This window comes from Bombina bombina, chromosome 1 (assembly GCF_027579735.1).
Source record: "Bombina bombina isolate aBomBom1 chromosome 1, aBomBom1.pri, whole genome shotgun sequence".
Classification (NCBI taxonomy): Eukaryota; Metazoa; Chordata; class Amphibia; order Anura; family Bombinatoridae; genus Bombina; species Bombina bombina.
The window spans coordinates 1,174,017,621-1,174,034,439 of record NC_069499.1 but is presented as its reverse complement, the minus strand read 5'-3'; the positions used below and the strand labels follow the sequence as shown (position 1 = coordinate 1,174,034,439).

At 37.3% G+C, this 16,819-nt stretch overlaps 1 protein-coding gene across 7 annotated transcripts in view; it reads left to right on the top strand.

The window, feature by feature from the left end:
- Positions 1-16,819, top strand: part of SCN4A (sodium voltage-gated channel alpha subunit 4) — a 360,773-nt gene that overhangs the window by 301,120 nt on the left and 42,834 nt on the right. For all 7 annotated transcript variants that reach the window (XM_053699718.1, XM_053699730.1, XM_053699721.1 and 4 more), the window contains 4 exons: positions 5,394-5,567; positions 9,583-9,705; positions 9,797-10,075; positions 10,925-10,978. In XM_053699718.1, the coding sequence (XP_053555693.1) occupies positions 5,394-5,567; positions 9,583-9,705; positions 9,797-10,075; positions 10,925-10,978 (630 nt within the window). The remainder of the gene's footprint in view (positions 1-5,393; positions 5,568-9,582; positions 9,706-9,796; positions 10,076-10,924; positions 10,979-16,819) is intronic.

Genomic DNA, 16,819 nt, shown 5'->3' with positions numbered 1-16,819 from the left:
TATATATATATATATATATATGTGTGTGTACAAATGTATTTATATGTGTATATATGTATTTACAGACATATAGTCACACATAAATGCATATCTATCTATCTATCTATCTATCTATCTATCTATCTATATATATATATATATATATATATATGTGTGTGTACAAATGTATTTATATGTGTATATATGTATTTACAGACATATAGTCACACATAAATGCATATCTATCTATCTATCTATCTATCTATCTATCTATCTATCTATCTATCTATCTATCTATCTATATATATATATATATATATATATATATATATATATATATATATATATATACACATGCCTCTCGATGAGAATCTGCCCTCCGTGAGTCAACCAACTGAAGGTTCTGTGAAATAGACATCTTCAACAAAAACAGTAACCAGACAGGATTTCTTTAAAAACAGGGGTCAAGTTTATTGACGTTTCGGGGAGTAAACCTCCCCTTCCTCAGAACATAAAGTGTACACAAACACTGCACCTTAAATAAGCAAACTAATACACAAACACCTCCCACATCCTGTTTAGAAAAGGCACCAACATTGCATCACTTCCGGTTTCTCATACGTGACCCGGAGGTACTCTAACCTGTTACTTCCGGTGTGTGCTTACATACTAGTACAAAAAAAACTATTTAGTTAGAAACCCACACACTATATTATGGTGTCAATTCTCAGTGCTAGAATATTGTGTCCCCAACAGTTATACTAATTATCCAATTTATACAACATTGTGGTATAACATCGCCATTGTAGTGTTAAAACAAACGCTGGAAGTTGTACAACCACTTCCGGTACAATATAGTGAACATAAAGTGTATCGCCAATACAGTAAATATCCTAATGCCATTTAGTGCCATGTTATAACTTACATACTGCAAGTGTTATACAATCATACTCCTTATTAATAACCACTCAACAGATGCCTAATTATAACATCGTGATTTCTTATGCGTGCGTATCATGGGGCCGGCACTGGAAGTTACGTCACTTCCGGTTTCAGTTACTATGCATCACACGTATTTAGCACCGTGCATACTGAATAATGTCGATCTAATTCATCCTAACCTGAACAGGCTACTAAAACACACCACTAACACACAGAACTAATTAGAACTTTGTGCTCCTAATACAGCCACAGTGATCTAAGAAATAAAAAAAACAATTAAAAATATTTGAACTTATATCAGCACATATCTATAGAGTAGATATTAAAATCTACACTATTTCACATCTTCGTGTGCCTCTATTACACGATGTGTATATTTATCTATCATATTCATCATATTGCACAATAATACCGGTTAGTCCATATTATTACACACATTTTAAGTAATTTGTGGACCCTGTTGCTCTTGTAACTTAACATCAATGCAATTCAGTGTTTACTAAAGATGAGAATACCAAGGCTGTCCCCGTGTGACAGGTGAATGACCGACATCCAACCCGCAGGTCTCAGGCAGAGATCTAAGGGTATGGCATGAACCAAAATAAGATCCAGGTCACCCCCCATGCTCTCCACTAACCACACTAGCACACAGCCCCACCCTCCGGTGGGAGTGTGTACACGGTCGTCCCCATCCACAACCTACTGGTGACAGCCACCACCGGCACTAATGGAGAACCACAGCCCTCTCATCTCCTACTACCACTTTACTTTATAACAGAGAACCATAGTCCGGTGGAGAGTTCAGTCCTTTCGGATATATCGTCCTTAATCAGAACATCCATTGCGCTTCCCGTCTTAGCAGCAGTTTGTTTCTGTCACTTGCTTGTTTGGGAATATGGTCGATCAGGATCAATTTAATTGCAGCTATTGAGTGTTTCGCTGTCACCCAGTGGCGTGCCACCGGTTGGTCTGCTTGACCTTTCTTTAAAGCTGCTCTGATGGCTGTACGATGGTTGGCCATCCTCTCCCGTATGGTGCCTTGGGTCTTTCCCACATAGTACAGTCCACACAGACAGATAATCAAATATACCACAAACATCGTGTATGATTGTGTACATCTTGTTGCCATGTGGATGGTTAAATTTCTTAGTTGCTATTATGGCATTACATGTGGTGCAGTTCGGGCATCGATAACACCCCTTTCTTGTGCTTAACCGATCTTTGTCTGTGTAACTCTGTGTTGGATCCGAGATGACCAAGAGATCCCTTAGATTTGTGTGGCGTCTATACCCAACCAGAGGACGTGCATTTTGTACAAACTTCAGTTTCGGGTCTGAGAGCATGATATGCCAGTTTTTTCTTAGTGTCTGTCCAACCTTCGAGGTATTAGGGGCAAAGGTGGTTGCGAAAGATGATTTTAGTTACAGGGTCTTGTTGCCTTTCACCTTTTTGTAATAGTATTTCCTGCGTCATGTCTTGTGTCTGTGTCTTGACTTCATCCAGGATTCCAGCTGGATATACCCTTTGCGCAAATCTATGTTGCATCTCACGTACCTGTGACTCTATCAGCCAATCGGAATTAAAGTTGAAAAAATCCTATTGGCTGATGCAATCAGCCAATAGGATTGAGCTGGCATTCTATTGGCTGTTCCAATCAGCCAATAGGATTTTTTCTACCTTAATTCCGATTGACTGATAGAATTCTATCAGCCAATCGGAATCTAAGGGACGCCATCTTGGATGATGTCACTTAAAGAGATATTCATTAAGCCGTCGTTTGAAGAGGATGCTCCGAGTCGGATGTCTTGAAGATGGACCCGCTCTGCACCGGAAGGATGAAGATAGAAGATGCCGTCTGGATGAAGACTTCTGCCCATCTGGAGGACCACTTCTGCCTGGCTGGAGGACCACTTCTGCCGGCTTCGTTGAGGACATCTTGCCGCTTGGATGAAGACTTCTCCCGGTAAGTGAATCTTCAGGGGTTAGTGTTAGGATTTTTTTAAGGGTGTATTGGGTGGGTTTATTTATTAGGTTAGGGCTTTGGGCCTGCAAAAGAGCTAAATGCCCATTTAAGGGCAATGCCCATCCAAATGCCCTTTTCAGGGCAATGGGGAGCTTAGGTTTTTTAGTTAGTATTTTATTTGGGGGGTTGGTTGTGTGGGTGGTGGGTTTTACTGTTGGGGGGGTTGTTTGTATTTTTTTTACAGGTAAAAGAGGTGATTACTTTGGGGCAATGCCCCACAAAAGGCCCTTTTAAGGGCTATTGATAGTTTAGTTTAGGCTAGGGTTTTTTTATTTTTTGGGGGGGCTTTTTTATTTTGATAGGGCTATTAGATTAGGTGTAATTAGTTTAAAGATCTGTAATTTGTTTTTTATTTTCTGTAATTTAGTGTTTTAATTTAATTTAATTTATTTAATTGTATTTAATTTAGTTAATTTATTTAATTGTAGTGTAGTGTTAGGTGTTAGTGTAACTTAGGTTAGGTTTTATTTTACAGGTCAATTTGTATTTATTTTAGCTAGGTAGTTATTAGATAGTTAATAACTATTTACTAACTAGTCTACCTACTTAAAATAAATACAAACTTGCCTGTAAAATAAAAATAAACCCTAAGCTAGCTACAATGTAACTATTAGTTATATTGTAGCTAGCTTAGGGTTTATTTTATAGGTAAGTATTTAGTTTTAAATAGGAATTATTTAGTTAATTATAGTAATTTTATTTAGATTTATTTAAATTATATTTAAGTTAGGGGGTGTTAGGGTTAGGGTTAGACTTAGATTTAGGGGTTCATACATTTAATGTAGTGGCGGCGACGTTAGGGACGGCAGATTAGGGGTTAATAAGTATAATGTAGGTGGCGGCGATGTTAGGGGCGGCAGATTAGGGGTTAATAATACTTAACTAGTTTTTGCGAGGCGGGAGTGCGGCGGTTTAGGGGTTAATATGTTTATTATAGTGGCGGCGATGTCCAGAGCGGCAGATTAGGGGTTAATATTTTTATTTTAGTGTTTGCGATGCGGGAGGGCCTCGGTTTAGGGATTAATAGGTAGTTTATGGGAGTTAGTGTACTTTTTAGCACTTTAGTTATGAGTTTTATGCTACAGCGTTGTAGTGTAAAACTCATAACTATGGACTTTAGAATGCGTTATGAAACTTGGAGGTAGAGGGTGTAACGCTCACTTTTTTGGCCTCCCAGGACAGACTCGTAATACCAGCGCTATGGAAGTCCCATAGAAAAAAGGGTTTACGAAGTTTACGTAAGTTGTTTTGCGGTAAGGCCAAAGAAGTGTGCGGTGCCCCTGAACCTGCAAGACTCGTAATAGCAGCGGTAGTGAAAAAGCAGCGTTAGGATCTGTTAATGCTGCTTTTTCAGCTTAACGCAAAACTTGTAATCTATCCGATAGGTATTTCAAGTGTTCCTAATACACCTTCGGCTTTAGTGCAGTTGGTCTAGCTGTCTTCTGGCTAGTGCGCAAGTGATAAAAAGAGAAGGCATTTTTAGCATGCCCCATAGAAGTTTATAGGGAAAGGGAGCTAGTGCAGTTGCGATATCCAACCACCAGCTCGCACGCTAAACTTTTTACTTTCAACTTGTAATACCAATGCTAACATCGAAGCACAATTGATTTATCTTGAGTGCAGTTAGCGCTCAAGAGCGATAAAAAAGTATTGCTCCACTTGTAATCTAAGCCATAGGGGCATATTTATCAAGCTTTGTATGGAGCTTGATGCCTCGTGTTTTGGCTCGCCAGAAAAACAAGTTATGAAGCAGCGGTCTAAAGACAGTTGCTCCATAACCTGTCCATCTGCTCTGAGGCAGGGAACAGACATCGCCGGAAATCAACCCGATCCAATGCGATCGGGTTGATTGGCACCCCCTGCTAGCGGTCAATTGGCCTTGAATCTGCAGGGGGCGGTATTGCACCAGCAGTTCACAAGAACTGCTGGTGCAGTGATAAATGCCGACAGCGTATGCTGTCTGCATTTATCAATGTGCAGCGGACATGATCCGCAATATTGGATCATGTCCGCTCACACTTTTTAAATAGGCCCCATAGACTTGCAGGGTCTCTACTTAATTAAAACATGTAATTTTTACACTGAAATTAACTTTTAATTGATCAATATTTTTTTTTTATTAATTTCACTGTATTACAGTGATTGTAGTCCTTGGTTGGTCACATGAATACTAAATCAAGGAACTGTCATACATTTGTTATGTATTTTTGTGCTTTTATATAATTAAAAATGGTTTATTTTCAGAATGCTGAGTGAATGTAGATCTGCTACTAAAAAAGTAAATATAGGCATTGGTCAGCTATGATAATATATGGATTTCAACATAGCTATCAACATAAAACAATGTCTATTGCAAATGAATGAATGTTGGTGGACGAGACAATTCTGACTTTTTTTAATTGAATTCTATACAGTGTGTTCATCTTTTTATTATTTATTGTATTTATAGGCATTTGAAGATATCTACATTGAACAGAGGAAGGTTATTAAGGCTATTTTAGAGTATGCCGATAAGGTTTTTTCATATATTTTTGTGTTTGAGATGCTTCTGAAATGGACGGCATATGGATTTAAGATTTATTTCACCAATGCATGGTGCTGGCTGGACTTCCTTATTGTTGATGTAAGTAAATTCTCCATACCCTGCATAGTATAAATAACACTTTAGGGTTAAAAGAAGTTTTGAACCAATAATAAACAATTATTATCTTACTTTTTACTACAATGCAACATATTCAATAGCACTATAAAAAAGCGTGAATGCAATCTGTATTCAGGGCTGGCTTTATAATGGATCCTGGAGGGCCCATGGGACCCAGGCAGCACTTTGCAGATAGGGAGAATATGGTTGCCTAAAATAAAATAAAAGTGCCAAGTGTCAAATATCTAAGTATCACCTTGTGTTTAGGATGCAGTGCAATGGTTGGGTTTAGACTGTAGTGGAAAGAAAGTTGCACTTGGGAGGCGTCATTTTCTTCTCTGATCCAAACAGCACATTATCAGTGCAATTCTTTGAGCCAACTCTGCCTATAATCATGAGTAGCTATTATACATGTGCATTTGTTTTCAGAACCCCCCAACCGCCCCCCCCACATTGTATTAATCTGAAAACAATAAATAGACCAGTTGAACCTAGGTCTTCAGCTTGCTGAGCTTTTGCTTTGCTGGTGTATCACTTGCCATTGGGAGTGGAAATTAAACAATGGCGAGTCAAAGTGAGTGAGTGAATGTTGGACTACCTGCTACATATATTATTTAAAGGGATACTATATATCCATAAAAGGCAGGGATATGATATTCCTCTAGGGCTATAGGGACCCCATTAGTGCTTAGACTGTTATTTCTGAGAGCGTAAATAGGGTCGGAGAGAGAGAGATTGGAGAGGAAAAGTGAAAGTGGAGAAAAAGATAGTGTTAAAAAAGAGTGGCAGAAAAAACAAAAAAGAGAGAAAAGAGAAAAAGAGTGTAAAGAGAAGGTATGGCCTGAGAGAGAAGGGAGGAGGCAAAAAGAGAGATTAAAGCAAGAAGGGAGTGGAGAAAGATAGATGAGAGATGAAAATTATAAAACAATTTTTCCAGGTCTGCTAGGACCTCACATTAATGCCAACACTCTCTGCTTTCTCTCAGTTCAACAACTCTCTTTTTCTGTCCAGCTGTTGTCTTCCCCAGAACCTCTAGTGGATGTTGCTAACCTCTATGCCCTTATTTTTGTTAATTTATTACTGTATGTAGCATTATTTTTTTATGGTATAAAATAAAAACAATATTAAAAAAGTACTTCACAATAAGGTGTTTCACATTGGCTAAACATATGCAAAGAAGGGGGGTAGTGAGTGTGGGGTTGTGAGCAGGTGGTGGGTGGGCTCAAAAGTGGCGAGTAACATTTTGGGCTGGCTAGTAGCTTAGAGCTTATAATTTTGAGCCCTGAACAAGTTCTTGCTAAATTTGTCTCTTGCTTTTGTTACTCTCTGGCCTCTGCTTGCGACCTGGTTCAACTCTTGTTTGTCAATTCTGCTCTTTTGTCTGCCTGTCCCAGATTCCTGGCCTTTGCTTGTTTTAGCTATGCTCTCCTTGCTAAGTTCCTAAGCCATTAGAATTTTTGTCTTGCGGTTTGGGGGCTCCCCCACCTGACACCAACTAGCGGCCAAGACTAAGTGGGGGAGAAACCTTACCACTGACATTACACCTTTAACAAACAAATGTATGCAAGAAAATAAAATGTAATTGATTAGTTTATTTGGTTAAAAACAATTACTCTTAAAACGGGAAAGACTTTTCTGCAGGCAAATGTTTAAATTCACACTAATGTAAACTGTTCAGTAATAATTTAACATCATTCTTATTAGCTGATGGATTCTGCTGTCAGCCAATAAGTGTGTAAGCTTCACTTTCATTGTTGGTCAGTCATGGCCCCATTAAAAAAAATAATATATATATATATATATATATATATATATATATATATATATATAAAATCTGCTGCTGTCTAGCTCTATCTTTGCTGCTCTGATGATATTTTGGATAGGAAATAGTGAACACATGGATTTTCTTTAACAAAATCTGAATGACTCCTTTAGGGAAAATCAGACAAAATAAAATATTTTTATTTTTCACTGCAAATGATTTGTCTAAAGCAAATAATTTTTCCATTCACATTTATAGTATCCATATTAACAACAAAGATTGAAAGCTTAGAATAAACAGAAATGTATATCCTCTGGTGAGAGAGACAGCATGTAAATAAATTATGAATCTATAAAGTACAGGGTCAGTTAGGGAAGGAATACATTTTAATTATCATATAAGTAAATTATTGCTTAAGTAAACTAATTTCTAGGGAGTGTATGAGTGAAATTGATAAATAGTGTGCTACTTGTAACCTGGCCAATAATTGGTAGCAAGGCTGTTAAGTGCTTTATAGGTTAGGGTTATTAGTTTGAATTGTATTCTAGAGTGAATGGGTAGCCAGTGCAGAGATTGGCAGAGTGGAGAAGCTGATGTAGATTGGTGAATTAGATTGAATCTATCTGAAGCATTCATGATAGATTGCAGGGGAGAAAGGTGTGTTTGGAAAGGCCATTTAGAATTAGATTGCAGTATTAAAAAAGGTTAAGTTCTGGAAATGTTGCATAGGTGTGCACAGACGTATTTGGTAAGAGCTTGAATATGTGGAGTGAATGTGAGTTCAGAGTCAAGCGTGACCCCAAGACAGTGGACCTAGGGTGAGGTGCTGAGAATAGAGTCTCCAACTATAAGTGAAATGTGAGGTGTCTTTGAGAGGGGGGAATAAGAAACAGCTCAGTTTTAGACTGATTGAGTTGGAGGTAGTGCAAAGACATCCAAGAGGAAATTGCAGAGAGAAAGTTTGTAATCTGGTTGAGTAAAAAGGGGCAGACATCAGGTAAGGAAGGACAGATTTTGGGTGTCATCAGCATAAAAGTGGTACTGGAACCGAAAAAAGTATATACATTTTTTTTAAAGTACAAGATGCATGGCAAACAGTGGAGCATGGAGCTTTGTCAGCTGTTGATTTTAGCGCTGTTTACTGTAAGGCCACAAGGTCTAGGCAAGAGAGGGATGAAATGTTGGAGAATAGGAGTTTCAGTTGAGCAGAAAAGTCTGCGAGATCCAAGTCATTTAAATTCCTATAAGGTAGCAGTTTTATGGGGGCTTGGTAAGAGGCTGTAATTGAAGTAAGAGAGAAAGTTAGTAGATGGTGGTCAGAGAGAGGAATGGGCAAGTTAAAGAACTATGGTGTTAAGACCAGATCAATTTAGTTGCCTTCACAGTGGGTTGGAGATGTTTACCACTGGGACAGGTCAAAAGAGGAGGTAAGGGATAGAAATGTAGAGGAAGCAGGCATGATAGTATTGTCAGTGGGTATGTTGTAAGAGAGGAAGTGTGGGAGCCAGGCTTGAAAGTCGTCTAAAAGTGTGATGCTGGCCCAGGATGCCAATAGATAACAGCAACACAAAGAGCTGCAGAGGAGAAGAAGAGGATAGCATGAACAAAAGATGAGAAAGAAAGGGAGGGGGTGAAGGAATGTAGTGGAAGGTACAGTATGAAGACAGAAGAATGCCTACTCTCCTCCTTGTCTGTCTCCTGGCCTGGGAGTATGACTGAAGTGCAGGCCACAATAGGACAGAGACTACGGCAGTTGTGTTACAGGTGGAGAGCCAAGTTTCTGTGAGAGCTAACAGGATGATTGATCTTCTTAAAACGTCTTCATTAGGCGATGAAGGGAGCTAGGACAGTAATTATGTCAAGTTTCTTACAGATGTTTTTTATATGTTATAGTTGTCATTTTACATTTTAGTATGTTAGTGTGAATCTGGCATGACTGAGATTCTCAGTTTGACTTGTCACATCTCACTGCCACAGTCCATCACAATGTTGAGTATGTTAACTGAGAGTCGGATGTCATAATTTAAGTAACAATGAAAATAAAAAGCAAAGCAAAATAATACAAAAATATCCACGGGCCTTTTCTATGAACCTTATACGATCTTTCAGTGTTTAAAAACCCAGTACAGCAGTTATTCAGCTTATTTGTAAAATATATATACAGGGAACTGGATTAACTATTATTAAGAGGTGTGCCATTCATCCTCTGATTGTTCCTCCAATATTTCTGTTTAGGTTTCTCTGATCAGTTTAGTAGCCAACTGGTTGGGATATTCAGAACTCGGACCAATCAAGTCCCTCAGGACCTTGAGAGCTTTGAGACCACTAAGAGCATTGTCAAGATTTGAAGGCATGAGGGTACGTCTTTAACATCAAATCTATTTCATGTAACTCAGAACTGTATTTGTTTTCACAAATCCAGAATTTTCACAGTAGTCTCTTCTTCCAGGTGGTCGTAAATGCACTTTTGGGGGCCATTCCATCCATTATGAATGTGCTATTGGTTTGTTTAATTTTCTGGCTTATCTTCAGCATCATGGGAGTGAATATGTTCGCAGGGAAATTTTACCAGTGTATTAATACAACAACCTTAGAGCGATTTGATCTATCAGTTGTCAATAATCGTAGTGATTGCTTTGCTTTAAACTACACTGAACAAGTGCGATGGGTCAATCTTAAAGTAAACTTTGACAACGTGGGCCTTGGGTACCTCTCCCTTTTGCAAGTGGTAAGATTTTGAAATAATTTAAACAAACATATAATAGTGTGGAATTTAATTGACTTACATCAGTATTCTGTTGGTACTCAGTTATATATAGACTTATTTTGAATAATGCTTGAAATATGTTACGATAATCATACTCATCATTTGTCACTGAAGAGCCTTTAATAAGTATTATTTTTAAAAACAAAACCACCCGTAAACAAATATGAGACAAATATATTAAGAAAGGGGCATGAAACTCAAAATTTGTCGTCCATGATTCATAAAGAGAATACGTTGTGAAAAAAAAACCAATTTACTTTAATTATCAAGTTAATTATCAGGCTTTTGTGTCCATACTTAAACTGTAGTTACATTGCTGTTCCTAGCACAGGTTGCATCTCCGTGAGGTGATTAATTAGAAGTACAGAAAGCAGCAAAATTCACTCTCTCAGTACCCATAGGCCATCTACTCTTACTTCTATTTCTGAACATTACTAGACACCCAGAGTTACTAGCCCTACTACAATTTGTGGAATAGCCGATGTTTCAGTGCTCTGACTTATTATCCTTCATTGTCCTATATACTATTCAGTTTTAATCATCTAAGCATTAGGTTAAACCGTGTGCAGAAATGGCTAGCTCATTCACTGGACAAGGGAAAAGAAGAGTGGGGAGTGAGTTCAGGGCAACCAGTTTCCCATCACAAATCTCAGACATGGACTTGGACTATATAACATGGACTATATGTACATTGAATAGAATTACATGTTCATAGCTGCAGAATTTGTTGATGCTTTATAAATAAAGTATAATAATAATAATAATGGTATAATATAGTAATGTTAATAACACTCTTTTTTTATTACAAAGGCAACTTTCAAAGGCTGGATGGACATTATGTATGCAGCAGTGGACTCTCGTGATGTGAGTTATGTTGCACATTTTGACTTAACGTTATCACAATTTGTCACCTAAACATTTGCATATATAAGTTCAAGTGGTCATGGGCTCTTCAGCCTGTAACCTCTCAACCAATACGCATTTTCCATGCAAAAATTTCATATTTTTTGTTTTCTAAATTTTTCTTGTCTATCTGAATACCTGCAGTTTGCATGAATTATGTATATTATATGGCAGAAAACTTTTCAAAAGATCCTTTTACATAGACCTTAATGAAGGCAGTCGGTATAAGTGGCAGCTGACAGTTTGCAAGGTTGGTAGTGCATATAACTTCTCTCATCGCTAAGTGATAGTTAACCAGGTGCAATGCCACTGTAAAACCACTTGATAATTAGGTTTCCAAATGGTTTTCAAATGAATTAGAAAGACCATTAATTTGCATTGCAAACCCTTGCACCTAGCAGGCTCTTATAATGGAATAGCCACCACGGAAAGACACTTCTAACAAGAAATACATGTTTGGAAAAAGCATAAAAATTCAGTGCCTCCCAATAAAGTATATAAATATTGAATGGCTGAAGCATTTGCTTGTGCAGTGTTAAAGTTCTAAATCATGTACACAAAACCTCACTTAGTGGAAACACTATGTCCTTCCCCATATTCTTTACAATCCCCATTTTCAACTAGTTGTTGCAATAAGAGTTCCTCTCTAAAGCTGTGTACTCTTATTACAGCTATGCGTTCCCACAGGCGTATAGTAACTTCTCCAACATAGCCCCGCATTGCAGACAAGTGGTTAGGATATTTTTTTATTAAATACTGCATATAGATAAGTTGTAAAACATGTACATTAACACAGAGCTTAAATTATAACACAAAAATAGCAACATTTCTGGGGGGGGTTTCTTTTTTAAATCACCCCCCCCCCCCCCGAGAAAAAAAAAAAAAGAACATTTTGTTGTTGAATAAAAACCTTTTAGGTACAGGGTGGGTAATTGTGCTTGTATGCAATATATTAGGAGAAACGGAATTTACATTTCCAATTTAATAATTACATACAACTGAAGCCAATAATTTTTTCAATCAATTCTTAGTTGGAGTCTTGAAAGTTCAAGCATCCTTACGGGTCCAAACTTAGCAATGTGGTATTTGTACTGCAATGGAAGACACTGCTCAAATTCACCAAGATTACAAGTTGTGCGCAAATAACGCAAAAAAAATTACGGTATCGCACTCTCCATAGCGCTGCCATTACAAGTTACAGAAAAACCTTCTTGTGCTATGCGTTATGGTGCGTTAAGCTCCATACCGCACAAAAGCCAAGGCCTGACTTGACATGCCCGTGCACGTTTTCCCTCATCATAGACATCAATGGAGAGAAAGTGTTTGAAAAAACTAACATCTGGGGTTGCGGAATGGCGATTGCTATAACGCATTTGCCATTGATGTTTATGGGGACAAGAAGATTACGTAAAAACACCCTAACATAAACCCCTAGTCTAAATACCCCTAATCCCCCGTCCCCGACATCGCCGACAGTAAATAAAGATATTAAAGCCTAAACCGCCGCCCCCGACATCGTAGACACTAAATAAAGTGATTAACCCCTAAACCGCTGCAACTACTAAACTAAACCTATTAACACCTTAACCGCCGGCCCCCCACATCGCAACTACTAAACTAAACCTATTAATCCCTAAACCGCCGACCCCCCAAATTGCAACTACTAAACTAAACCTATTAACCCCTAAACTGCCAGCCCCCCACATTGCGAAACACTAAATTAAACTATTAACCCCTAAACCTAACACCCCCCTAACTTTAAATAAAGTTACAATATACTAACTACCTTAAAATAAATAAAAACTTACCTGTGAAATAAAAAAAAAAACTAAGCTTAAAGTATAAATTAACCTAACATTACTATTTTAAAAAAACTAAAATAAACCCCAGTGGTTTAGGGGTTAATAGGTTTAGTTTAGTATTTGCAATGTGGGGGGCTGGCGGTTTAGGGGTTAATAGGTTTATTACAGTAGTTGTGATGTGGGGGGCCTGAGGTTTAGGGGTTAATTGGTTTATTATAGTAGTTAGGATGTTGGGGGTCGTTAGTTTAAGGGTTAATAGGTTTATTTAGTGTTGGCGATGTGGGGGGTCAGTGGTTTAGGGGTTAATACTTTATTTTAGTGTTGGCTATGTGGGTGGGTGGCGCATTAGGGGTTAATAAGTTTAATTATTAAAGTATTTGCGATGCAGGGGTATGGCGGTTTAGGGTTAATAGGTAGTTTATAGATGTTAGTGTACTTTGTAACATTTTTGTTATGAGTTTTGTGAAACATTTTTGTTTCGCAAATCCATAACTACTGGTCTCTGATCACGGAATGGATTGTGGCGGTATTAGCTATAACGCTAGCGTAATAGCCGGACCGCAGAACCTGTAATACAGGCGCAATGAAAATTCCACACTCAAAAGCCATTTTTTGAGTGCGGAATGGAAAATTGCGGTACAAGCTAAAACGCTTGCTAAAACGCTTGCGGTATAGCCGTATCGCTGCAAATTGTAATACGGGAGACCTGCCATTCCGGGCGCAAATGCCAATGTTTCAGTGGTATAGCAGTACAGCAAAACTTGTAATTTGGCCCATTGATTGTAAGTGTTTCACAACCTTTGAAGGGTTGGGGTAAAAAAAACTTTGGCTTCTCAAGATTTTCTTGCTTAAAGGGGTTTTCCTTCTTGCTAAAAGGGGTTTTCCTGCTTGCTAAAAGGGGTTTCCCTTGCAGATATTCCAGAGCCACAATGATCTTTTCCTCTCCTGCTTCTACTTTGAGATCTAGGATTCCTGACTTATTTAAATGTTCCTCTTTAGTAAGATCTGCTGTCTTTCTGACAGCTAGTTCTATAAGGAGAAATCATTTATACAAATCTAAGCAATGACATAGAGCTTTTGTTGAACAAATGTGCAGGGTCTTTGTTCACTAAACTTCAATCCAATTAAGGGACTGTCCCACTATCTATCTTTTGATAATTTTCAGCATCAGATGCAGATGAGACCTTTTTAATGTCAGACATTTTCATTGTTTATTGGCAGCACCTTTTAATTGTTGTGTTAGTGAAAAATGTCCCTATGCTTAATATGTGCCTGTCCCGATTTACTGATTGCAATCCAAGTTTCTAATATTAACAACACATTTTTGGGACCATTTTTCACTTCTCAGATTCAACGGCTAAAAGGACTTGATAACCCAGCACACAACACTTTTCGGCTTATTAATTATTACCCAAGAAAATACCAATCTAACATTGGTTTTGTGCATGGGCAAAGCACACTGAAATTAGCACCCCCATATTGAAAGAAGTTAGTAATCACCAAACGCTACCTGCTCAAATTAAAGAAATAACCATTAGCACTTTTACACTATTTAGCAGTAATTAGCAAAATCTCTAATGCAACAAACACACATGGGGCTGATTTATCAAGCTCCGTATGAAGTTTAATGCGCCTGTTTTTGCGCGAGCCTTTAGGCTCGCCGGAAATAAAAGTTATGAAGCAGCGGTCTAAAGACTGCTGCTCAATAACTTGTCCACCTGCTCTGAGGCAGCGGACAGTAATCAACCTGAATGAATACGATCAGGTTGATTGACACCCCCTGCTAGCGGCCGGTTGGCCGCAATTTGCAGGGGATGGCATCACAAGAACTGCTGGTGCAATGATAAATGCCAACAGCGTATGCTGTCTGCATTTATCGATGTAGAGCGGACATGATACGTTACATCGTATCATGTACGCTCGCACTATGATAAATATATCCCATGATCACTATATCGATTATGGGCTAGATTACAAGTGGAGAACTAACATTAGCACGCAATAGTAAAATTTTGCACCAGAACTAACTTGCGCGCGTGTTACAAGTTGAAAGGAAATGCCAACAAAATTTGTGCTCATCATGTTTGCATTAAATACAACGTAAATACTTTAAAATAAATTGTTACACTCATATATACACTATGTAATAAAACACATTCACATAAAAATTAAAAAAAAAGTTATAAGGGTTAAAAGGTATATGGTATATGACAAGGTATTTCAATGGGAAGGGCTATGATATATATATATATATATATATATATATGTATATATATATATATATAGTTTTTTTGATCTGATGAAAGGTACTTGAGTTCCCTGAAATGTCATCTTATAAAGTTGACCGTACTTTTGAAAAATTCCTGAGAGTGCACCATTTCTGGGAGAATATGATCTGCTTTACTTGCACCCAGGTGGCTGAATTTGGTGGGAGGATTAGTTTTTTTCTTCATTTATAAATGAAAATTATGGAAATTGTCAGGGGGGCATAAACTTTTGCATACGACTGTATATATGTATATACGTATATATGTATGTATATATATATATATATATATATATATGTGTATATATATATATATATATGTATATATATATATATATATATATATATATATATATATATATATAAAATTCATTAAAATTATGGGGGGAGATAAAAAACTGAAATTAAAATCCTCCATGTCTCAAAATTAAATCAATGTAAATATTTGCATAGGAAATTAGCACATCTAGGCAAGTATCCCCGCTTGCTTTTCCCCAGAAATTCTTAATATACAATGTTACCAATGCACAAGAGAATTGTGGGTAAGATATGCAAATTAGATATGCAAATTCTCAGGTTTTTTTTCTTCAAAATACTGTTTTGACACAGCAAACCAGAAATCACTCACTAGACAAGCCTGTTTCCTTCTTTTTTGGAACTCATCAGTAGGAGATAGATTTCTGGTTGCTGCATTGGTAAAGCTATTTTCATGGTTAAACCAAAATTCATTAAAATTATGGGGGGAGATAAAAAACTGAAATTAAAATCCTCCATGTCTCAAAATTAAATCAATGTAAATATTTGCATAGGAAATTAGCACATCTAGGCAAGTATCCCTGCTTGCTTTTCCCCAGAAATTCTTAATATACAATGTTACCAATGCACAAGAGAATTGTGGGTAAGATATGCAAATTAGATATGCAAATTCTCAGTTTTTTATCTCCCCCATAATTTTAATGAATTTTGGTTTAACCATGAAAATAGCTTTACCAATGCAGCAACCAGAAATCTATCTCCTACTGATGAGTTCCAAAAACAACGAAACAGGCTTGTCTAGTGAGTGATTTCTGTTTTGCTGTGTCAAAACAGTATTTTGAAGAAAAAAAACCTGAGAATTTACATATCTAATTTGCATATCTTACACACAATTCTCTTGTGCATTGGTAACATTGTATATTAAGAATTTCTGGGGAAAAGCAAGCGGGGATACTTGCCTAGATGTGCTAATTTCCTATGCAAATATTTACATTGATTTAATTTTGAGACATGGAGGATTTTAATTTCAGTTTTTTATCTCCCCCCATAATTTTAATGAATTTTGGTTTAACCATGAAAATAGCTTTACCAATGCAGCAACCAGAAATCTATCTCCTACTGATGAGTTCCAAAAAGAACGAAACAGGTTTGTCTAGTGAGTGATTTCTGGTTTGCTGTGTCAAAACAGTATTTTGAAGCAAAAAAACTGAGAATTTGCATATCTAATTTGCATATCTTACCCACAATTCTCTTGTGCATTGGTAACATTTGTATATTAAGAATTCCTGGGGAAAAACAAGCGGAGATACTTGCCTAGATGTGCTAATTTCCTATGCAAATATTTACATTGATTTAATTTTGAGACATGGAGGATTTTAATTTCAGTTTTTTATCTTCCCCCATAATTTTAATGAATTTTGGTTTAACCATGAAAATAGCTTTACCAATGCAGCAACCAGAAATCTATCTCCTACTGAT